Genomic DNA, 25,743 nt, shown 5'->3' on the forward strand with positions numbered 1-25,743 from the left:
GCCTTGAAAGTAAAAGAGCCAATCACCTTTTAGATACAGACATCGCCTGTCAATCAACTCGAGAGCACGCATGCGCATTAGCTATACAAACCGGGAAAATTGCGTTTATTTTGCGTAATATGAGGTAAAGAAGACCAATTTATGACACCAGTATTGCCATATTTTACTGCTGATTTAAAATATGCTCTTTGAACGTAATCTTGACTAACCGTTTTTGAGAACTCAGTGTTCCCCCATTCAAGTAGATACGAGCTGCACTGTCATGACTGGAAATAACCTCCTGAGAGTGTGCCTAAAGGGCCGCAAGTGGACTGACTCGCTCGAGAGACTTTGATTCTTTGGTGTGGTGCAGCGGATGTGACCTCAGCAGTAGCGTTTAAACACGCACTCATACACTCAGTGTTGAAACACAAAGAGCTGTCAGCTCGATCGCAATGATTTACCTCAAATATCCCGACACAGTGAGATTTCCGAAGGTTTATCGCGGTTTGGAGTGAAGAATCTCATGTTTACTGTAAGTGAAGCGAACAGGCTAACCACTAGCATGCTAATACACTTACACGCATCTAAATATCAAAATAATAGTGTCGCATAGAGTAATAACAGGCTTATAAAAACATTGTCTAACTCATTCAATATGATTTTCGCAGTTGTGCCATATTCATATTGATTAATGGGTTGGACATGAGAAATGTTAGTCATTCAGAGCTGCTTTTTGTTTACATATTCACTGTAAAAGCCTTGTTATTCTGTGACGTGTTTGATGTCTTAATCACTGCAGGCAGGCCCAGATATGATCATTTGGGTCACAAAACCCAGATTTCTGGACTGATTTCAAATAGTTCTCTCTCTCTCCAAACCTAGTGAGCTGCTTATCTTGGTAACATCTTGTGGCTAAAATGCTGTCAAGAGATCTATGGAGTTACAGTAAATACAGTATGTGCCACCATTCTGTTATTGTGGTTCAAAGGGTGTGATTGTGTCTATTTGGCAAGTTCTGGGTCCATTCGGTTATCAACAAGTCTCTCTGTATCAGGTATCGTTTAAAGTCCTCAGAGACACAATTATACCGGAACTACTTTAGTAACAGAGTCAGATTACTTTTCTATTATTTTCTTGTGCCTGATTAAGTCGCTTTATTTCTGTCTACCACAGAAGGGGCGTGGTTGGATGTGGGCGTGGCTTTGTCGGGTGTGGCCATTTGTTCTGACCTTAAAAGAACCATTCAACCCAAAATGAAAATTCTCTCACCATTTACTCACCCTCATGTCATCCCAGATGTGTATGACTTCCTTTCTTCTGCTGAACACAAATTAAGATTTTTAGAAAAGTATCTCAGCTCGGTAGGTCCATTCAATGCAGCTAATCCAGAACTTTGAAGCTCCAAAAAGCACATAAAGGCAGCATAAAAGTAATCAATATGACTCCAGTGGTTTAATCCATGTCTTCATAAGTGATATGATAGGTGTTGGTGGGAAACAGATCAATATTTAAGACCCTTTTTACTATAAATCTCCACTTTCAAATCAAATCATATCACTTTATTGTCATATACACAAGTGCAACAATGGGTGAAATTCTTGGGTGCAGTTCCGAGCAACATAGTAGTTGTGACAGTGATGTCACATTGGTGTATACCAATTTACAAGAAACATCAGATTTACACAACACAATTTACATATCTAATATACACATAATTACACACAACACACAAATAATAATATACAATGTATAGTATACAATACACACAATATAGAATATTGTACAGTATACAATAAAAATAGTATATATAAAATGTACAGTAGGTTGTATTGTACTGTATTGACATTCAGGCTGTCGGTTAATAGTCAGTTGCCAGTATGTTATTAAGAGAGAGATAATTATGACAGTCCAGTGTGAGATAATAAGAGTAATAAAGTGCAGTGCTGATGTATATTGATCGTGGGAGATCAAGAGTTCAGAAGTCTGATTGCTTGGGGGAAGAAGCTATCATGGAGTCGGCTGGTACGTGTCCTGATGCTGCGATGCCGCCTGCCTGATGGTAGCAGTGAGAACAGCCCATGGCTCGGGTGGCTGGAGTCTCTGATGATCCTCCGAGCTTTTTTCACACACCGCCTGGTATATATGTCCCAGAGAGAGGGAAGCTCACCTCCGATGATGCGTCTGGCAGTTCACACCACCCTTTGCAGTGCTTTGCGGTTGTGGGCGGTGCTATTGCCGTACCAGGCGGAGATGCAGCCAGTCAGGATGCTCTCCACAGTGCAGGTGTAGAACCGTGTGAGGATGTGGCGGTTCATTCCAAACTTCCTCAGCCGTCTCAGGAAGAAGAGGCGCTGATGAGCCTTCTTCACAACGGCCTCAGTGTGGACAGACCATGTGAGGTCCTCGTGATGTGGACACCCAGGAACTTGAAGCTGCTGACTCTCTCCGCAGGTGCTCCATTGATGGTGATGGGACTGTGTTCTCTTTCTCTTCTCCTGAAGTCCACCACAAGCTCCTTTGTCTTACTGACGTTGAGGGAGAGGTTGTGCACCCCCTCTCTGTAGGCTGTTTCATCAAGACTCCAGTGGTTAAATCCACTCACAGTCTTGTTTTTTTTTTTGTTTTTTCATTTTTGGCGATTTACTTTCTTTGTGAATATCGCCACCTACTGGGCAGGGAGGCAAATTTGTAATAAAAATGGACTTAAATATTGATTAGTTTCAATAGTTTCTCACCCACACCTATCATATTGCTTCAGAAGACATGGATATAACCACTGGAGTCTTATTGATTACTTTTATGCTGCCTTTATATCCTTTTTGGAGCTTCAAAGTTCTGGTCACCATTCACTTGCATTGTGAGGATCTACAGAGCTGAGATATTCTTCTAAAAATCTTCAATTGTGTTCAGCAGAAGAAAGGACCAAATTTTGCAGTTTCACGGTTCTTTTCCTGTAAAGCTGCAGTAGGAACAGAGCAGTGTGTGTTTGTCGTGGTGGAACAGTGTGTTTGTGATGTGTCAGTTAGTCTGCGGTTAGTCTTTTAATCAGAAAAAGAGGTTGTTTCCCAATATCCAGGGCTGATGCCAGCACAAATGTTTTTGAGTTCAGTTTGAGACATCAGCAAAATGAACCTTCTGTTCCTCTTTCTGTAGTGTGTTAGACAGTCAAACAGCTGTATCGGTGTAAAAGTTGCATGTGTTTCTGTGCATTTGTGATCTGTTGCTTTGAAGGGGAATTTACAATCGTCCAGAGGGAAAAGACTTTTTCCGGAATTCCGGAAATTGCTGTTTTGTTTTGTGCCCTTTCAGGCGCAAGTATTCTTAAAGATATTCATTATATTGTAATGAAAGGGTAACAAACTAAAACATAGGCCGACATGTCTGGGTTTCAATTACTTTGGCTAGGGGTCAGAGGTCATTTTTGAGGGTGTTTTTCCTAGGAGCCCTATGCACCTCTATGTTCTGTTTTTTTTTATTTGGCTAAAAGTGTAAAATAGGGATGCTCCAGTCAGGATTTTTACAGCCGATACTGATCATTTCAGCTTTTATCAGTATCTCTGATAATATTATCAGTAGACTAATAATATGGACCATTTTACAGCTCGTTTTCCTTTTGCCTTGTCACGTGTGGAACGTCACATTAATAGTGCAGTACAGAAACTCTTACTGCATCGTTCTTAACTGCTGGATCAAGTTTGTTGTCTTACAACACTATGCCAGTGTTCCCAACACTCCTGATGCCACGACAGTGCTGCTGAAGTCTTAAAGGAGCGCGCGTCTTTTGACATGAGTGATCGGCCAAATTACCGATCACCGATCGAGTCATAGAACGTGAATGTCGGCCGATACCGATCGGTGGCTGATCGATCGGAGCATCCCTAGTGTAAATGCATTATATTTAAACACCACATTTTACATCCTGTTTGTCGGGCACTTGTAGCGCTGTAGATATCAAGAAAGTGAAGCCTCGTTAAAAAAAAATGCACATTTTTAAATTAGTCAACTAACAATGTCCATAGAATGGAATGGAAATGACATTTTTTTTAAATAAAATACACACAATTAAATGATATTTTCTCACTTTGTTTTTTGGCACAATTTGGCACAATTACCGCTTGATTGGAAATGAAGTCTTATTGTGCTCATAAGTTTTGTCTTATATTTTATCTCAAGTATGCACTTTTGTCCACTTGGTTAACAAGTACACTAACATTTGAAAACAACTTTATTAGGGGCAAAATTGTTTGGTAATTTGTATTTTTATAATGGATTTTCTAGTTTAATATTGAAAGTCTGGGTCGGGGGCTAAAACAGTAAAATCTATTCATGAAAGACATTTGAAAAGTGCCAAAAATAAATGAAGGCCATTACAATTAAGTTTTATTGAGAACTTCATATAACAAAAAATAAATAAAACAATTTAAATCAGTTTCTTTAGTTTTTATTTTAAACATCTGTGCCATGAAAGTGCGCGAAGTTGAAGAAACACCCTTATGCATAATGGTTACTCTATAACCACCGCATTTTAATTTGTTAATGTTGTATTTTATTTATTTAAATATATGGATGCACGATATATCGGCAGCCGATATTTTATTAGCTTTTAATTTGGCCGATACAGATACCGATTTTAACAAAAAACTATAGGCAGCAACCGATTTTTTTGTCACTTAACACTTACGTTTTTTTTTCCCATATCAGCGTTTTCATGCTTTTTAACGAAATGCTGATGGTTTTAATTTGGCTGATACAGATACAGGTTTTAACAAAAAAACTATAGGTTGATACCGATTTTTGGCCACTTAACACTTACGTTTTTTTTCTTCATATCAGCGTTTTCATGCTTCTAAACGATATGCTGATGGTTTTTATTTACTCAGTAATTGGACGATAAATATCAGCAGCCGATACGTCAGTGTATTCCTAGTAAAGATTCCTACTTTAAACTATTAACGCAAAGTTAGACGTGTGAAAAGTAATCAGTAGTTTCTCCCAGTAATCGCTGTGCGTGAACGGGTTAATCACTCACTTGGTAAAACATATTAGAAGTTGTTTTTCACTTCTGTCGTCTCTGGACTCAGATTGAGTAAGCTGTATCTGAATGAGTTGGTTACCTGCCAAACACTCTTTCAAATCTCAAGTCGAGTGCCATAGCTGGGATTCAGAGTTTTAAATCCTCAGTTGAGAAAAATCATGAGATTTCTGGGTCGTTGATGTAGCCTGCTTTACCAGTATATCAGCATGGTTTTGTGGGCAGTTCTGGATATTTAGATCATCAGCAAATGCTTGCAAGAACCTATAAATAGGTTGAGTTTTGACTTCATGTCGATTTTTAAAGGTACAATTGTGAATGTGAATGATGATTATGATTTTCTCTTTTCTGTTTAGTTCTTGTGAGAGAGAGAGAGAGAGAGAGATTGAGAAAGATGGCAGGTAACGGCGGGCAGCTCAGCGTGAGACACTGGACTCCGAAGCACGTGGGCCGCTGGCTGCGTGAGGAGGGTTTCTGTGATTACGTGGACCTGCTGTGTAACAAACATCGTCTGGACGGAACCAGTCTGCTGTCACTGACTGAGTACGACCTGCGTTCCCCTCCGCTGGAGCTCAAGGTGCTGGGAGACATCAAACGGCTCATGGTTTCTCTCAGGAAGCTCCAGAAGCAGAACGCTGATGTTTTAGAGGAGCTCGGACTGTCCTACGATGGACATTCACCTCAGAACAGCACAGGTGCGTTACTAGGTCCTGAGGGATGTTGTCATAGCGGTCACGCTTGAAAGACATGCTTAAAACTGCAGGAAATAAGCAAGTTGCACCTACAGTGGCAAGAAACAGTATGTGAACCCTTTGGAATTATCTGGTTTTCTGCATTAATTGGTCATAAAATGTGATCTCATCTTCATCAAAGTCACAAGTATAGACAAACACAATGTGCTTAAGCTAACAACACACAAACAATTATAATCATTCATGTCTTTACTGAATACATTCCATTAAACATTCACAGTTCTGTGTAAAAACTAAGCGAACCCTTGGATTTAATAACTGGTTGATCCTCCTTTTGGCAGCAATAACCTCCACCAAGTGTTTCCGGGAGCTGCGGATTAGACCTGCACAACGTTCAGAAGGAATTTGGGATCGTTCTTCCTTACAGAACTGCTTCAGCTCAGACATATTCTTAGGATGTCTGGTGTTGAACAGCTCTCTTGAGGTCATTCCACAGCATCTCTATTGGGTTAAGGTCTGGGCTCTGACTGGGACACTCCAAAAGGTGGATTTTCTTTTTTTTAAGCCATTCTGTAGTGGATTTACTTCGATGTCCTGCTGCATCACCCAACTTCAACTGAGCTTCAGCTGGCGCACATTCACCCTGACATTATCCTGTAGGATATCTTGATAAACTTGGGAATTCATTTTTCCTTCGATGATGGCAAACGGTCCAGGCCCCGATGCAGCAAAGCAGCCCCAAATTATGATGCTCCCTCCACCGTACTTCATCTTTGGGATGTTTACATGTTGGTATGCGGTGCCCTTCTTTACTCCATACGTAGTGGTGCGTGTTCTTCCCAAACAGTTCAACCTTAGTTTCATCAGTTCACAAAACATTTTCCCAGTAGCGTTTGTGGAGTATCAAGGTGGTCTTTGGCAAACTTCAGGCGTGCAGCAATGATTTTGTTGGCTTCCTTCGTGGTGTCCTGCCACGAACACCATACCTGTTTAATGTTTTCCGTATAGTAAACTCATGAACAGAGATGTTAACCAGTTCCAGTGATTCCTTCAAGTCTTTATCTGTCACTCTATGGTTATTTTTTACCTAATTGAGCATTCTGCAGTGTGCCCTTTGAGTCATCTTGGCTGGACGGCCACTTCTAGTGAGAGTACCTATAGTACTAAATCATCTCCATTTATAGACAGTTTGTCTAACTGTGGACAGATGAATATCTAATCTCTTCAAGATAACTTTGCAACCCTTTCCAGCTTCATGCAAAGCAACAATTCTTGATCGTAGGTCTTCTGAGATCTCTTGGTCCACATCAGCAGATGCTTCTTGTGAATTGCATACTCAAAATGCTCGAGTGCTTTTTATAAGTTCAAGTATCTCCAAATCAAAAATTGGATGCCAGATTCATTAATTGGATGCCAGATTTGCCAACTCCTGACTCTAATTAGCTTTTATTGATGTCATTAGCCTAGAGGTTCACTTACTTTTAATGTTTAAATGATGTATTCAATATGTACAAGAACAATACATTAATTTGTGTGTTATTAGTTAAAACAGATTGTGTTTGTTCATTATTGTAACTTAGATGAAGATCAAACCAGATTTTTAAGACAAATTTAGACATGAATGCAGGTAAATTGAAAGGGTATACAGTGGAGCCCAAAAGTCTAAATCCACATGGAAAATCAGTTTTCTTTTTACCTTCATGTTTGCCTGGAAATAACTTTTTTTTTTCTTTTAAAAAACAAAACAAAACAAAAACAAAGAAACGTTATGATGTAAATTGAAAAATTCTTTTTAGATTTTGCTCTATTTCCTAGGCACATTTAAAAATGTGACATTTACAAATTCATAAATTCATGTACATTATTCATTGTAACTTTTCTCTCCGTCAGTTATGATGATAATATAATTAGTAACGACAATTTAGTTATTAAATAATAATAAAAAAGAAGCTAAATATAAGGATTCTCACTTGGTCACTCTCATAGTCTGGACCCCACTCTATGTCTTAAGCAGATGTGACAACATTTTCTATTTATTATACAGAAATGTGGAGAATGATTTGGGACCAATGAGACTTCAAAAACAGAAACCAGGCAAACAACAGAAGGGTTATTCCATGTAAATCAATCAAATTTCAGAAACTTCCTTGGCTGAAATGTTTTCTGAAGAAAAGCAAACATACATAATGATGAAAGCCAAAATATTATACCATTGATTTAATTATTTACTGAGTAATCCAGGGGTCAAAATGACAATTTTCATCTATGATTGTGGTGTGTAAAAAAAACCTTAAAGTGTCAGCATCATGATTTTATTTTTACACAGAGATCGGTAGATCTATTACTAAAATCAGTCAACTTCAGCACCCCTTGTTGCATTAAATAGCAATCGTGAGAGTCCACAAAATGTGAAAAAAAACACTTTTTTTGTGTTGTTTTTCCATAGTTTAAGTACCTATAACTCCACATGTTTAAAAGATATCTTAATGTCCTTTAAGATTCTTGTTCAAAACAAACTTTCCTTTTTGTATCTTAATTTCTAAGGCCCTATATGGTTAAATCCCAGAGATATGGGGCTCTCAATGTGGCTCCATCTGTAAATTATTACATTTTAACTAATATTCAATAGTCGAAAACCAAATTTAGGTCACGTGGTATGAAGCTAGCTTTTCTTGTCCAACAAGACCAAGTTCTGAAGTACAAATAATGTTGAAACCAGAAATCTACATTTATTGTTTTACATAAAAACAATAAGGTCAAAATCATCATTTATGAGATTACAAAAATACACTGTTAAGAATAAGACAAAGTGGCACATTTTCCCATTTTCGGACCATCACAATTGGCATATAATGCAACAAGGGGTGCTGAAGTTGACTGATTTTATATTATATTTATGCATTTGGCAGACGCTTTTATCCAAAGTGACTTACAGTGCACTTATTACAGGGACAATTCCCCTGGAGCAACCTGGAGTTAAGTGCCTTGCTCAAGGACACAATGGTGGTGGCTGTGGGGATTGAACCAACAACCTTTGGCTTACCAGTTCAGTGCTTTAGTCCACTACGCCACCTCCACTCCATTTTAGTAAATAGACCTACCGATCTCTGTGTAAAATAAAAATAAAAATGCTGACACTTTTCTAAGGTATTTTTTTTTAACCTGTAGTTTTGCTCCAAAATCATAGATGGAACTTGTCATTTTGACCCCCCTCTACAAAATAATGGATTACTCTGTAAATATTGATCCATGACATTAAATATTTATGATTTTTTTCACCAGTAAAAATGATCAAAAACACAATTTTGAGCCACAGACCACGGAATGACTCTAAATGTCTTGTTGCGTGTCGCTTGTAATTTTCAAGTCTGAAAACTGAGCTTTATCAAGAAGGGATTCATCGTTTGCGACTTTATCAGTGTAGACACAGTGTAGAAGTTTAATTAAATGCAGTGTATTTCTTGGTGTGCTCATGTACAGGTGGAGTGGATTGGTTGTGTAATGGCGAGTCTGTGCGTGATTGTGACGGTGTACTGGACACTCTGAGTGGTGACCAGTATCACCAGTACAACAATGGCAAATACAAGCAGCAGCCGCGGAGACTGGACCCTGAGTACTGGAAAACCATCATGAGCTCTGTCTACGTGGTCTTCGTCTTTGGCTTCACATCATTCGTCATGGTGATCGTACACGAGCGAGTGCCAGACATGAGGACGTACCCACCACTACCCGACATCTTCCTGGACAGGTGAGTCTAAGTTAATATAAAGCTGAAAATGAAATGAAAATTCTGCTGTGGAGCTCAAAGCGAGATGTAAGGCTTCAGTTCTTTGTAATGCTGCTTTGAAATGATTTGTTTTGTGATGAGCTCTACACAAATAAATTTGAATTTTGAATTTGAATTTTCACTATCAGGGGTGTTTGCAAAGGTAAGCATCACTATTACAGAGGTTGTGCTATAAATCATCATTTTAAGTTGGCTCTATATTTATCCATCACTGAAATACTGTAATGTTTGTTTATGTTTGAAAAGTGACATCGATATCACAAGAACTTCTGTGACACGAGCTGTTGTAGTCTTACCAAGTGCTTTGTTGAGAGTTTTTTGGCTATTTCTTTTTATTCTGCTCTCACATTGTGAATAAACAACTCTTTGGTCTTGTGATCTGATCACCCAATTTAAAGAACGATACACCATGAATTATTCTCCTGGACCACATTTGAATCTCTCATTTCTATCCCCAAATCCTCACTCGCGTCTCTTTCCAGCTATATTTTTTTTTAACAGGTGCTTTGAAACTTATTTTGTCCTCTTTTCTTCACTTTTAATCCCTGTTAGCAATAGCATCCTTTTCTGTGGTTTCTGAGGTAGGCAGATGCAGAAGACCAGACTAACACCTTCTTCTCTGTCTGTCAAAATGACGGAAGTCATCATAGTGGCATAGTGGGTTAAAGCACAGAACTGGTAAGCAGAAGGTTGCCGGTTCGATCCCCACAGCCACCACCATTGTGTCCTTGAGCAAGGCACTTAACTCCAGGTTGCTCCAGGGGGATTGTCCCTGTAATAAGTGCACTGTAAGTCGCTTTGGATAAAAGCGTCTGCCAAATGCATAAATGTAAAAATGTAAATGTAAATGTTTTCTCCCCAATATGGAATGCCCAATTCCCAAAGTCCTCGTGGTGACGTATTGCCTCAATCCAGGTGGCGGAGGAAGAATCTCAGTTGCCTCCACGTCTGAGACCGCCAACCCGTGCATCTTATCACGTGGCTTGTTGAGCGCGTTACCGTGGATACGTAGTGCGTGTGGAGGCTTCACGCTACTCTCCACGACATCCACACACAACTCACCACACGCCCCATTGAGAGCGAGAACCACTAATCGTGACCACGAGGAGGTTACCCCATGTGACTATACCCTCCCTAGCAACCGGGCTAATTTGGTTGCTTAGGAGACCTGGCTGGAGTCACTCAGCACACCCTGGATTCGATCTCGCGACTCCAGGTGTGATAGTCAGCGTCAATACTCGCTGAGTATATATATATATATGCTGAGGCCCCCATCTATCGATGTTTTTAAAATTATGTAAATTACGGAAAACTCTCCAATCAGTATACTGTTAAACAGATTGTATTAAAAGTTTGTTCTTAATTATAAATAACCAGGTTTTTTGTTTTTGTGTTTGACCTGTGATCTGCTTTACTGCAGTACAGTGATAATCTCGTCAACAAAATTAGTGACAAAAATGTTCGTTGACAAATGTTTTTGTATTTATTTTGGCATCGATAATGAAGATGATATGAAAAAGACACATCTTGGTGTTAATCAAACATTTTAATGAAAACATGCTGTTGACAAAAAGTTTTTTTTATTCTTGTATTTATTTTGATAAAGACTTGTTTGAAATAATCCAGTCAGGGTTAGCTCAAGTTTTCAGGACAGTTTTCTCATGTTACACATTAAATCTTTATTAATCTTTAATATGTTTAAAATAATTTATACATTTTTTTTAAAATATTGGAATATTTGGTTAAAGTTTGTTCTGTTACAGTTTGATCATGTTTTTGTTATTTTTCACTTATTGTCAATTAAAATGTTATTTCTGTCAACTAATATTATATGCCATTTTAGTCAGAGTAAAATTTAAGAGTATTACATGATTAAATATTGACTTAATTTAAAGAACATTTTTATCAAAAGTCAAAAATAATGACAAAAATAAAAATAGGAATTAAAACTGATTTAAAAAATAAAATAAAATTGTTTTCACTTTCTAATGTTTTAGATTTCTGGCATATAAATAAATGTAGGTAGCCCTGATGTAAAGGGTGACTGTTAAACCTTTTTTTTTTTTTTTTCATAAACATCTGTGAAATTTAAGTTTTTTTTGCAGTGATTCTTAACATCTCTGATATGTTGAATTACGTCAGAGCAGATGGTTATAGGTCACAGCTGAACACGAGCATGAAAATACATAAACAACAGCAGAAATCACCATCTGTTTGTTCTGCAGGGTTATATTTTGCTCTCTGACCTTTGGCCTGTTGCTCTCTCTTTCCCCAGTGTACCCAGAATCCCGTGGGCTTTTGCGATGGCGGAGGCGTGTGGCGTTATCTTGTGCTCTATTTGGCTGCTAGTGCTGCTGCTTCATAAACACAGGTAACACTTACTGTATAAACACACTCTAATAAAATCTGTTTGTCTTATTTGACATTATATATATCTCTGGGTGTAAATAAGGTGGCTCCGAAAAGCTCATTTTGTTGTGTTCCCAACTGTATCTGAGAAAATGTTTGTGTTGATATGACAAAGCAATAAAAATGTATAGCATTACAAATATAATTGATCAAAGTGTCCAAAAATGTCTCCATGTGTCCAAAAGCCCCTCCAAACAAATCAAACATAATAATTAGAGCCCGACCGATATGGGATTTTTGAGGCCGATACCGATTTTAGAGGGGGGAAATTCACCGATTATGATATATATATATATATATATATATATATATATATATATATATATATATATATATATATATATATATAGCTAATTTTTGAGCTGGAATGAAAACAGACCTTTTCTATGTGGATTGTGCACCGATTTTGCACCGATATGACTATGCAAAGGTACTCAGAAGGCTGCTTTCTTAAATATTTGTATCAAAGAATATTTGACATTATTATTATACATTGTCAACAAATTCTAGAAATGAACACTGAGAAAATAAAGAATAAATAAAAATACAATAAATAGATAAATAAACATCAGTAGTACTGTTTAGTATCAGTCAAATGCTGACTATTTTAATACTGCCAGTCAATTAGGGGCAGGTTGTAAAACAAGAAGCATTTACACCTGCCGAGTCAAGAGATAAACAGCGCCAGCGGTGTTACACCGTATTCTGCTATACAAGTTCAGGGGAAACTTTCAATGGTGGAAAACCAGACTTTTAAATATTACATTTTATAAATGCAACGACTGGAATTGTTCAGTTGAAGGGGGTGCCAAACTGCGAATCCTGAACAAAACAGTTTGGCGACTACATGTTTACACATTAGCTTTCACTCAGCTGACAAGCAATGAAAGTAGCTACGTGATTAGCTAGTTAGCTGTAAGCTCGTTGTCACGGAGAGTAAAGGACGGATGTTGTTTATTTTACTTTCCAGCATTGCGTCTCACCAACTAGGTAACAACGTAGCGTGAAATCAACACTCAACAGACACAATCCACCACCGCCCGTTGTCTTCTGAGCTGCAAAAAGATGCTCTTGACAAACTATAGCTGTCTAACATATCAAACAGATGTGATAAACATGAGTGAAATGGTTGTCAGGGACAGGGTTAATGTTATATTGAAAAGGGAAAATGATGGGGTCATTGTTTATAAACTTTCCAGTATGTATTTCACAAACTAGTTAACAACTTACCGAGAAGACACTGCTTAACTCCGCCCTGTCTGCAGAGCCACCATCAGCTCAGCTCTGTAAAAAGTGGAGTCAGAGCATGCTCTGCTGGACAAACTATGTTATGACACCAATTCTAAAGCATTGTTTTCTGCATTATATGTTCTAAAAAAAGTTTTCATATCTACGCATATTGGTAAACATATACGCCGATACCGATATATCGGTGAAAGGATAATATCAGCCGGCCGATATATCGGTTGGGCACTAATAATAATTGTACATAAACTAATTACACATGCAAACACAACAGTGTCTAAAGGTTTGCATAGCATGCAGACATGATTTTAGTAATGAGATTTCACAGAATGAGTTTCATTCTGTGCCATTTGAGTCATCATTGAGTCTGTGTCATGTATTTGGCGCCATCTCCTGGTGGCCATATGTAACATTGTGCTTCATGTGGATTATCTAATGATCTATACATCCAATTACCTTGTGCGTGGGCTTGTTTGAAAAGATAATCGCTGATATTTTAAGTTCCATTTGTTTTTTATGAAGTTATAAGTGAAAACGCGGCATATAAGCAACACCAACATAATTGTCAAAGACATATACTTAGCTATTACTCACTATATTTTTGTCTGTGAGTAAAACAAATAGGCTGGTTGTATTCTACTCTTTGAGAGCTTTCCAACAACATATGACACGTGGCTATTTTTGAGTTTGATGTTTTTACTGATTGCAATATTTACGGTGCATTTAAAAAAAATAAATTATCAAAACGGAACACGTTCTGACTTGTCTGCAAATTTCAAAGCACTTGTTCAGTTTTGATCATAATGCCTGCATGCATTGGTAAGTAGATCTTCTAAGCTTTCGAACGATACATGTTATGTGTTGGTCAAGAATGTAGGTATTAATATTTTGTCAAAAAACTTTTTTTCTCGTGGGCTCACCAAGCTTAAAGAATTAAAAAACAAAAAAGGTTCGCAAGCTTCATTTGAACATTCATGATATCACATGTTTGATCTTTTATGACAGGGGTGCTCGTTACGTCGATCGCAAGACAGCAACTGGTTGATCTCGTTAACAGGCCAAAAGAAAAAGAGAGTAGAGAGAGAAACAACACAAATAACGACAATCTTAAAGATCAGTTTTTATTTCCTCGTTTCGACACCCGTGTGTGTGCGCTTTATGTGAACGTGCGTATTCTGATACACAGCTAAACGGTAAAATACACTTCAAAATTAAGTGAAAATACCCATCTTGATGATTTATTAACACATTCATTTATGTCTAAAGTGAACGTAAACAGCAGGACAAAAAGCAGATTTTTATCAAAATATTAGACCTGAAATCTAAATGCATCATAATAAACCTGCTGCTGTCTAGTGTGTCATTAATATTAATCAAACAACAGTAACAAGAAAACCACTCGCTACTTTTGGCGGGATAACTTTTAGTAGCTTTAAGAAGTATTAATGTATTAAGATCATACAGTAAACACCATAGTTTTATACGGAACCCCTTTGAGGACAGGGCGAGAATTTTTTTATGAAATAGTTTTGCGTGACCTTGCAATACATTTACCATGGTTTTACTGCAATAACCGTATTTTATCCATGGTATTTGTAGTAAAACCATAGTGACCAAAAGATTAACCATGGTTACTATATGGATACAGTATACTGTATTAAAACCATGGTTGTTGCCAAAAAACATGGTTACTTAACTTTTCATAGTTACTACAATATTACTATAGTTAAACATGGTTTCCACCCAAAACTCTTCTTATTACAGTCTACAATATTACTACAGTAAATCCCTAATAACCACAAGATTATTATTGTTATACCATAGTTTTTTTCCCCCTGAATTATCACTATGGTTTCACTATGAATCTCATGGTTAAAATATGTTTACTGTAGTAAAACCATGCTACATTTATTGTGAGGGAATGCAAAAATATTTTAGAAAAAAAAAAAATCCCGCCATGTCCTCTAAAGGGCTCTGTAGATTCATGACTTTTTTCAATTGTTTGCTTTAATACGTGATAATGTTGTTAAAACTTCAAGCACTGTTTTGTTAACTTGTATCATTGTTCTATTTTTTTTATTTGTTCAATTGCTTGTTACTTTATTGCAAGCTGTTTACTTGTCTTGAACAAGAATGTTTTGTTTTTAGTGAATCAAAACAGACCGAGCAACCAGTGCAGTTCGACAAACAAATGACTCTAATGAACGGATTCTTTTTAGTGAATCAAGATCAAGCAACCAGTGTAGTTCAACAAACAAATGGCTCTAATGAACAGATTCTTTTTAGTGAATCAAGATCAAGCAACCAGTGTAGTTCGACAAACAAATGACTCTAATGAACGGATTCTTTTTAGTGACTCAAAACAGTCCGAGCAACCAGTGTAGTTGAAAATGGCTCTAATGAACAGATTCTTTTTAGTGAATCAAGACCGAGCGACTAGTGTAGTTCAACAAACAAATGACTCTAATGAATTGATTCTTTTTAGTGAATCAAGACCGAGCGACCAGTGCAGTTCAACAAACAAATGACTCTAATGAATTGATTCTTTTTAGTGAATCAAGACCGAGCGACCAGTGCAGTTCAACAAACAAATGACTCTAATGAATTGATTCTTTTTAGTGAATCAAGACCGAGCGACCAGTGTAGTTCAACAAACAAATGACTCTAATGAATGGGTTCTTTTTAGTGAATTAAAACAGACCGAGTTACCAGTGTATTTCGACAAACAAATGACTCTAATGAACAGATTCTTTTTTTAGTGAATTAAAACAGACCGAGCGACCAGTGCAGTTCGACAAACAAATGACTCTAATGAACGGATTCTTTTTAGTGAATCAAGACCGAGCGACTAGTGTAGTTCAACAAACAAATGGCTCTAATGAACAGATTCTTTTTAGTGAATCAAGACCGAGCGACTAGTGTAGTTCAACAAACAAATGACTCTAATGAATTGATTCTTTTTAGTGAATCAAGACCGAGCGACCAGTGCAGTTCAACAAACAAATGACTCTAATGAATTGATTCTTTTTAGTGAATCAAAACAGACCGAGCAACCAGTGTAGTTCAACAAACAAATGGCTCTAATGAACAGATTCTTTTTAGTGAATCAAGATCAAGCAACCAGTGTAGTTCGACAAACAAATGACTCTAATGAACGGATTCTTTTTAGTGAATCAAAACAGTCCGAGCAACCAGTGTAGTTGAAAATGGCTCTAATGAACAGATTCTTTTTAGTGAATCAAGACCGAGCGACTAGTGTAGTTCAACAAACAAATGACTCTAATGAATTGATTCTTTTTAGTGAATCAAGACCGAGCGACCAGTGCAGTTCAACAAACAAATGACTCTAATGAATTGATTCTTTTTAGTGAATCAAGACCGAGCGACCAGTGCAGTTCAACAAACAAATGACTCTAATGAATTGATTCTTTTTAGTGAATCAAGACCGAGCAACCAGTGTAGTTCAACAAACAAATGACTCTAATGAATGGGTTCTTTTTAGTGAATTAAAACAGACCGAGTTACCAGTGTATTTCGACAAACAAATGACTCTAATGAACAGATTCTTTTTTTTAGTGAATTAAAACAGACCGAGCGACCAGTGCAGTTCGACAAACAAATGACTCTAATGAACGGATTCTTTTTAGTGAATCAAAACAGACCGAGCAACCGGTGTAGATGAAAATGGCTATAATGAACAGATTATTTTTAGTGAATCAAGAACAAGCGACCAGTGTAGTTCAACAAATAAATGACTCTGATGAACGGATTATTTTTAGTGAATTAAAACATACCGAGCTACCTGTGTAGTTCAACAAACAAATGACTCTAATGAATTGATTCTTTTTAGTGAATCAAGACCGAGCGACCAGTGTAGTTCAACAAACAAATGACTCTAATGAATGGATTATTTTTAGTGAATGATAAAACAGACCTTTGATCCAGCATAGTTGAAAATGATTCTTATAAACCAGTTCCTTTTAATAAATCATTCAAAAAGACTTGCATACTGACAAATTTTCCTTATGCCAAGTATTTAAAGATACATACAGTTGAAGTCAGAAGTTTACAGACACTTAGGTTGAAGTCATTAAAACTAATTTTATAACTACTCCACAGATTTCATATTAGCGAACTATATTTTTGGCAAGTTGTTTAGGACATCTACTTTGTGCATGACACGAGTAATTTTTCCAACAATTGTTTGCAGACAGATTGTTTCACTTTTAATTGACCTTATCACAATTCCAGTGGGTCAGATGTTTAAGTTAACTGTGCCTTTAAGCAGCTTGGAAAATTCCAGAAAATGATGTCAAGCCTTTAGACAATGAGCCAATTAGCTTCTGAATGGTGTACTGGATTGGAGCATGTACCTGCGGATGTGTTTTAGGGCCTACCTTCAAACTCAGTGCCTCTTTGCTTGACATCATGGGAAAATCAAAATTTTGGACCTCCACAAGTCTGGTTCATCCTTTGGAGCAATTTCCAAATGCCTGAAGGTACCACTTTCATCTGTACAAACAATAGTATTCAAGTATAAACACCATGGGACCACGCAGCCATCATAACACTCAGGAAGGAGACGCATTCTGTCTCCTAGTGAGGAATGTAGTTTGGTGCGAAAAGTGCAAATCAATCCCAGAACAACAGCAAAGGACCTTGTGAAGATGCTGGAGGAAACAGATAGACAAGTATCTATATCCACAGTAAAACGAGTCCTACATCGACATAACCTGAAAGGCTGCTCAGCAAGGAAGAAGCCACTGCTCCAAAACCACCATAAAAAAGCCAGACTACAGTTTACAAGTGCACATGGGGACAAAGATCTTACTTTTTGGAGAAATTTCCTCTGGTTTGAAACAAAAATTTAACTGTTTGGCCATAATGACCATCGTTATGTTTGGAGGAAAAAGGGTGAGGCTTGCAAACTGAAGAACACCATCCCAACCGTGAAGCATGGGGGTGGCAGCATCATGTTGTGGGGGTGCTTTGCTGCAGGAGGGACTGGTGCACTTCACAAAAGAGATGGCATCATGAGGAAGGAAAATTATGTGGATATATTGAAGCAATTTCTCAAGACGTCAGACAGGAAGTTAAAGTTCGGTCACAAATGGGTCTTCCAAATGGACAATGACCCCAAGCATACCTCCAAAGTTGTGGCAAAATGGCTTAAAAACAACAAAGTCAAGGTATTGGTGTGGCCATCACAAAGCCCTGACCTCAATCCGATATAAAATGTGTGGGCAGAACTGAAAAAGCGTGTGCGAGCAAAGAGGCCTACAAACCAGTTCTGTCTGGAGGAATGGGCCAAAATTCCAACAGCTTATTGTGAGAAGCTTGTGGAAGGATACCCAAAACGTTTGACCCAAGTTAAACAATTTAAAGGCAATGCTACCAAATACTAACAAAGTGTATGTAAACTTCTGACCCACTGGGAATGTGATGAAAGAAATAAAAGCTGAAATAAATCATTCTCTCTACTATTATTCTGACATTTCACATTCTTAAAATAAAGTAGTGATCCTAACTGACCTAAGACAGGGAATGTTTTCTACGATTAAATGTCAGGAATTGTGAAAAACTGAGTTTAAATGTATTTGGCTAAAGTGTAAACTTCTGACTTCAACTGTATTTGCAACAAGAAGTTTTTTGTAATAATTATTCATTTATAAAAAGCATTAAAACAGCACATTTCTCAGCGAATAATCAGAGTATTGGCATGTAGCATGTAAACGGGATTGAAGGTTTGCCCAAATCATGTAAACATCTTAATCGAATTATTCCTTATACTCTGAATATTGCAATAATCAAAGTATTGGTGTACGTAAATACTGGTATCGTCAATATGCTTTCATATATTAGCAAAATGGACATTACAGCTGAAATCGAAGCGAAATCAGAATAGAATCAAATTGAGATCTTGTGAATCGAATCGAATCTGGAAATCTGTATTGATGCCCAGCTGTATTTTATAGTGAATATAAATTCTTGAAGTTATGCTATGCTCTAAAGCATTTCATTGGCTAGAAGTTTCTTGTTGTGAGTGCGGTCTCTATAAATTATTTAAAAAAATGTTTTAATACCCAGTAAATCTATCTTGGAAATTCATTGGTCAAACGATGTGGGAACCACACACAGACACATGAAGACACATGAATAATCTGTTAAAAAATATTTTGGACATAAACAATAAAAAATGTGTAGATTTTCAGATACTACTTTACATCCTCATGGCGTAAGCTGAAATATAACAGTCAGTAAGCGGTTCTATCATACAAGTCTTGTGGTTATACTTTTAAAACAGTGAGTATTTCATGTTTATTGTGTTGCTCCATAGACTTCCATTGTAAGTGCCTTTTTTTAAACTGAAGGATGACAAATGCTGTTGCTCTTGTTTTGAACCCGGAACATTCCTTAAAGTCAGGCCAAGAGTGCAGAGGGTCAGTTGACATGAAATCACTTTCATAATGACCAGTTAGCATCACTCAATAAAAATGAAAGGTCAGTCCATCAAAGACATGCATTTGTGTTTCAGGTCAATACTGTTGAGGCGTTTGTGTAGTCTCATGGGGACGGTTTTCATGCTGCGGTGCGTCACTATGTTTGTGACGTCTCTTTCTGTACCTGGTCAACACCTGCAGTGCACAGGGAAGGTACGGACGCGTCACACACACTCAGTGTTTTTCACCATGGTAAACTAAAGACATTGTGCAGCAAGTTTGTAATGGTTGGTGTTATTTTTCTATGTGTGTGTTTTAGATATACGGTGATATGTGGGCGAAGCTTCAGCGTGCCGTGGCCATATGGAGCGGGTTTGGAATGACCCTCACTGGAGTCCATACATGTGGAGATTACATGTTCAGTGGACACACTGTCGTTATCACCATGCTCAATTTCTTCGTTACAGAATGTTAGTACAAGCACACACACCGTAGACTTCTATTGTTTGTTTTTTTAAACCTAACCCCTAACCATAAACGAAAAGTTAAAGAAGTAGTAATCTTGTTGTGATACGTTACATTCGTGGGCAATGGAGGAGTCAGGAGACAGCGAAGCATGTTCAAGGTCAGTCTCTTTTAATTATATGTTTTCAGCACACAATTGACGGTAACCGTCGTTAAGATAAAATAAGATGTAAATAAATGAAAGCACTCTCTATCGTGCCTTTTCTCCCTCCGCCATCACTATAATTAGAGACAGGCGTTAGAGTTCTCACAACCCAGGTGACGAGCCTTACCACTCTGACTCTCCCGCAGACCGACACATGACCACGCCCTCCCATGCCACACTTGTTTGTAGTAAAAACAATTTAAAAAATCAGTATTTAGATTACATAAAATGTTCTGTTCCAAAATATTCTTAGCACCGCCAGATGCAAAATCCTTGCCAAAAATCATAGAAGCTGAGTATTTTGAAAAATAATTAAAACTAGAGTTGCACCGATGCATCGGTTACCGGTATTTATCGGCCAGTTATTGACCAAATTAAACCATCGGCATATCGGTAATAAGCATGAAAACGCTGACATGAAAAACCAGTGTTTTTATTTATAATTTATTAGTAATACACTTTGTAAAAACTCTGTGAATTCAAATGCACATTCCAGAAATACAAATAGCCACAATATGTAGAAGGGTTGGCACTCCTAAGAACATGTCATATTTAATTTTTATTCTCACATTAATGCAGAAGAAATGCCATGAACGGACGTGACAGTTGTAAAAACGGCACTTGCCAATAGACTACATGATGAGGGAAACCATTCAAAACACTTTGAAACCAGCAGACTTTGATATCCATTAATTCTACATGATTGATTGAATTAAGATTGAAATCACAACATAGCCTTGTGTGATTACTAAACCTTAAAAGACTGCGTTTCTGCAGTCAGCGCTGTGTGAGCAGGCGGCGCCCTCTAATGGTCTGGACTGCATTATTTCTTATACCACTGTAATACAGAGTTTAAAAGGGTTTTTTTCAGCCTTCTGGGTTCCGGAAGTGCATCATGGGAGCGCGCGGTCGCTCCGAGCCACGTTTCGCGGGTTTCATTGGGCGTGGTTCTCTGTTTGGTGGATCTTTTTCTGCGGTACCATGTGTAATGTAGTTGTTTACCATGAGTTCCGCTATCAAACATGATTTTTAAACACTGAAGTTGAGATAACGCAAACGGATGGCTTCAACGGAAGCATATACCATCGATGAACACATTTTTATGTTATCGTTGAAAATCAGTTCATCTGTGGGATAAATTAATGGGATTTTTACTTCTGAAACCAGACTGTTGCGCTCTATTAACAGGTTTGGAATTAAATAATTGTTACAATTTTATTTTATGTATAAATATTTTAAGATAATGGTACATGTTTCAGTAATGAAGTTGCGATAATGAAAACTATTTACAATATCTAGTTAAATACCAACTTTCTAGATATTGGCATTGGTACATGCATGCATTTATATTCTGTTATCCAGATGTTTGGAACACCGAAGGAAGTATTTTTTTACCGTTGGATCTTGGGTATAATGTACATTTATTTAAAACATTTTCTAAAATTGTTTATTTTGTTTATAATATATTAAATGGTCCTAGTTTTGAAGCTGGACACATTGTGCATGCTGATTTTACCCTTGATGAAGAGTTTCAGTTTTGAGATTGTATTCATGTTGTTTTCTGTGTGATATTCAGTTTGAAATCTCCCGTCTTGCTCTGTTTCAGACACGCCGCGCAGCTGGAATTTCATCCACACACTCTCGTGGGTTCTCAATCTGTTCGGGATCTTCTTCATCCTGGCTGCTCACGAGCATTACTCCATCGACGTCTTCATCGCGTTCTACATCACCACCAGACTCTTCCTCTATTACCACACGCTGGCCAACACACGCGCGTACCAACAGAGCCGCCGCGCGCGAATCTGGTTCCCCATGTTCTCCTTCTTTGAGTGTAACGTTAATGGACCCGTTCCGAACGAGTACTGCTGGCCGTTCACGCGACCCACCATACTTAAACGACTTATTGGATAACACTACTGCTGATTCTGAACAGATTCTTACATTGCCATGATGGACGTCAAAGACTGCGTCTAACACACAGACATTTCTGCCCACTTTCTCTAGTAGGCGTCGGTCTTCTAAAGGGATTAGAATAAAATGTGCCCATTATTGTGGATATTTTTTTTTTTGGCTTGTTTTTCCACTGTGGAAACAGACTGATAACCAAGACATTTCATTAGGGTTTTAAGACTTTATTTTTTAGCTAGAAACAAAAACCACTACACTGGAACTGTGAAAGTCTTGCTTTTTTTTCCCATAGAGCGGTCTTTTAAGGTGCTTGGCAGGGAAGCTTTTAGGCGTCTTTTAACCCTTCGCACGACACAGTTGGCAGTATTAATTTATTTCTTCCAAAGACATTTCAACTTAAGTATTGTCAGCCTTCTTGAAGCAATATGAAAAGTCTTAATGTTTCAAACGTTTTTTGTGAAACTATTGTTTTAATAGAAATGATGATCTCTGCATACGCAGGCTTTCCTCTCATTGCCATGATTGTTATGCGTCAGGCCTCTTAATTGATTTGTATTGTGCAGGATTTGTTTTGTCAGTGTTAATATCTGTGTGGAATGACAAAATGCTAATACTGTGTTTAAGACTCAAAATTGCCCCTACATTTCCGGTTTTGGGTAAATCTCATGAGAACATGTCCAGGTCACATTTCACCCCATAATTAAAAATTGCTTAAAATTATTTATAATAAAAAAAATAATAATTTTAAGTACTTAAAATTAATTATATTTTTTCTGAAGATATTTTTGCACCATATTATTATTGTGACATTATTTTCATGAAGATTTAGCACATTTTCTCTTGAACGTAATGTATTTAGGTGAGTTTTTGTTCTTATTCTCAATCGTGATTCTCATTTGATTTTTATTATATTTATTATTTATTCTTAAATAATATATACATTATTCTACTACAGTAATTTGTGACTGTATTGCTGTAAAACATATTTAAATTACTGTAGCAAAAATGTATGGCAAAGGTACTACAAATACTTCCAAATACTGTACAATTTCAATATTAAACCGTTGTTTTTTCGCATTTCAGTAATGAGAATGAGATTTATTTTGCATTGTGTTAATAAGAGTAAAATGTTTGTAAATTGTAATGGTAAAATGAGAGGAATGGAGGTTAAATGTGCTAAATTGTCATGAAAATATAGTCAAAATACAACAAAAAAAAAAAGTCCTAAAATTCATTTTCATAAAGCAAAAAGAAAATACTTAATTTCTTGTTTGTTGCTTTTGATTTTGAGGTGAAATATGACGTTCTTTAAAGGTTTCGTGAGGTTCGCCCTATTTCTCCTGTTTTGCCGTCGCTGTTTCTATATGTTTGTCTCATTTTTAATGAGTATATGTGAAAAGTCTTGCCAAAACTTTGAATTGATGAAATGAAAATAACTTTTTTAACTGCGTCATTGCCAATGAGCTTAGATGCATACGTGTCTTTGTACAAATGTTATTTTTCGTTGCCGTTAAATATTTGATTTATTTTCAGATTTAACGTATATGATGGTGAAGGGGGTCTTAGTTACTTTTTGAAAGTTTACGCACACAAAAAAAGTATGTAACTGACTAAAAAAAAACATGAAAGCATATACAGCAATGTTTCCCTTTGCTCATCTTATGTTATTGTCTTAACAGGTTTATATATGGAGTAAAGTGATGTTTATATCAGAAACGGGGCTAGTTTTAAGGTGGTTTTCAGTGTATTTATAGGTCTCTGTGTACTGAGAAAACATATTTTATGATTTTACAAATTTTAATTTCATAACAAAATTCCATCACATTGAATTGAGTACATATTTTAAGTCTAATTAATTTAATTGAGTTAAAAAAATTACACTTGCTAAGACATTGAAATGTGTAACTTTTGATTTCATGGTTTTTAATGGAGATGTAGAGAGCCATAAAGAATTCAAATACTATTGGTCGTTTAATTGTATTATAACGTGCAAAAATGCTCAACTTTTCCTCTTGACATTTCCATCTTGTCTTTCAATCACTCCATATGTAGCACAACACGCTCGAACATCAACAGCATTATAAGTAACATTAATATGACAGATACATGCTCATCATAGTCAGTGTTGGGTAAGTTACTCTAAAAAAGTAATTAATTACTAATTACATCTTACTGTACTAATTACTCTGTCTGAAAAGTAATGCATTACTTATTAATAATTAAACTCATCAACCTTGACCAGATGGAAAACACAAGGATAGACATGAAACCGTTCTTTTAATTCTGTCAAATAAATCATATAAAATCTAATAAATTATTCATGAACTGGACAAAGAATTTAAAGGGGCGGCGTTCAATTAGAAAATATATATTTTAACATTAGACGTTGAATTTCACTATTGTTTTATATAGAATTGTTCTATAGTCTATACAGTATTTAACACAATTACATCAGAAGTAACTGTAATTACTGGAAAATTAAGAGTAATCCCTTACTTTTTAAATGAAAACGTAATTACAGTAATTCATTACTTAGAAATGTATTTCACCCAACACTGATCATTAGTAGATAATTTCACATGTTCATTGTGCAGTGCTTGAACATGCCATTAAGCCACTTACGGACTTTATATATTTTTTTCGAAGATTTCGGTGGAATATTGTGTTGTATTAGATGCAGGAGAATGTTTGAGTGTGCTTAGTGTATAACACGATGTGTCTGCCGTCATCAATAAAATTTCAAAATTAATCTACACTGTAAAAGTGGTGTTCCTGTACTTGCCATACAGTGTTTTATACAGGTAATAGGAAATAAACCATTTAAAAAAAAATGCATATTGAAGCACATTGATTCCCCAGTGGTTGGTCTTTTTCTGCTCAGATTCGGCCCTCTGTGTTCTCATTGTACTACACTCGGACTCCTCCAAAAAAAGATAAAATAATTTTTAATGGAGGTTTTTTTTTTCTCTTCATTTTACCCTTTACCTATTTTCCACCAAATGTATTGTTACTGCCATAAAACCATAATTCAAATGGGCAAGTGAGTAATTTCAAGACTTTCACCCACTGTTGCACTTGTGCATATGGCTGAGTGACAATAAAGTGATTTGATTTGAGTAGCAGCCACACTCTTTAAAAAGGTGATTTTTGTCCCCTGCACTTTTCCAAACTAAACCCATATCGAGTCCAAATGGTGGATTTGTATACAGTATTCTTTGCGTTTTGTTACTTTGGGCTGATCGAGCGACCATCCAGCCAATCACAGGTGAGTTTCATGAGCCGGAACAACCCTTACATAACAGGCCGTCAGTCAAGTTGATCGGTTCTTTTTGCCAATTTAAGCAGATTACTAGATCTGTGTTAAATACGTAAAGCTATTTTTAATATCAGCTCCTGTTTTTTACCTCTATGTTGGTGTGCGACAAACTGTAGGAGAAAAGAAAGATCTGCTGTGTTCTTAAAACACTTCAATAGATATGCAGACACACTTTTTTATACATGAAAACATACAGATGTTATTGAAACTCATTATAATTATTTTAAGACTATTATTGTTGTCTTATGATAAAAGTCATGCT

The 25,743-nt window shown here is 36.8% G+C and overlaps 1 protein-coding gene across 2 annotated transcripts; it reads left to right on the plus strand.

Moving 5' to 3' along the window:
- Nucleotides 1-356: 356 nt before the first annotated feature.
- Nucleotides 357-24,916, plus strand: LOC127423530 (sphingomyelin synthase-related protein 1-like). 2 transcript variants are annotated; one of them, XR_007894331.1, is made up of 7 exons: nucleotides 357-514; nucleotides 5,371-5,709; nucleotides 9,187-9,454; nucleotides 11,769-11,864; nucleotides 19,683-19,800; nucleotides 19,907-20,212; nucleotides 21,864-22,009. XR_007894331.1 is itself a non-coding variant. In XM_051667916.1 (7 exons), exons 2-7 carry the CDS (start codon nucleotides 5,409-5,411, stop codon nucleotides 22,166-22,168), a joined length of 1,239 nt encoding a protein of 412 aa, XP_051523876.1. In that variant the 5' UTR covers nucleotides 357-514; nucleotides 5,371-5,408; the 3' UTR covers nucleotides 22,169-24,916. The 2 variants fall into 2 exon arrangements, 1 of the variants encoding a protein (XP_051523876.1); XM_051667916.1 differs by having other exon boundaries at nucleotides 19,907-20,057; nucleotides 21,864-24,916.
- Nucleotides 24,917-25,743: the final 827 nt, after the last annotated feature.

Source organism: Myxocyprinus asiaticus, chromosome 32, assembly GCF_019703515.2.
Source record: "Myxocyprinus asiaticus isolate MX2 ecotype Aquarium Trade chromosome 32, UBuf_Myxa_2, whole genome shotgun sequence".
Lineage (NCBI taxonomy): Eukaryota > Metazoa > Chordata > Actinopteri > Cypriniformes > Catostomidae > Myxocyprinus > Myxocyprinus asiaticus.

Bases quoted from the DNA above. Each gene is read 5' to 3' on its own strand.
- LOC127423530 (XM_051667916.1), top strand. From the start codon at position 5,409: ATGGCAGGTAACGGCGGGCAGCTCAGCGTGAGACACTGGACTCCGAAG. The intron at 11,865-19,682 runs GTAACACTTACT...TTTGTGTTTCAG, and splicing joins CTGCTGCTTCATAAACACAG to GTCAATACTGTTGAGGCGTT. The intron at 19,801-19,906 runs GTACGGACGCGT...TGTGTGTTTTAG, and splicing joins ACCTGCAGTGCACAGGGAAG to ATATACGGTGATATGTGGGC.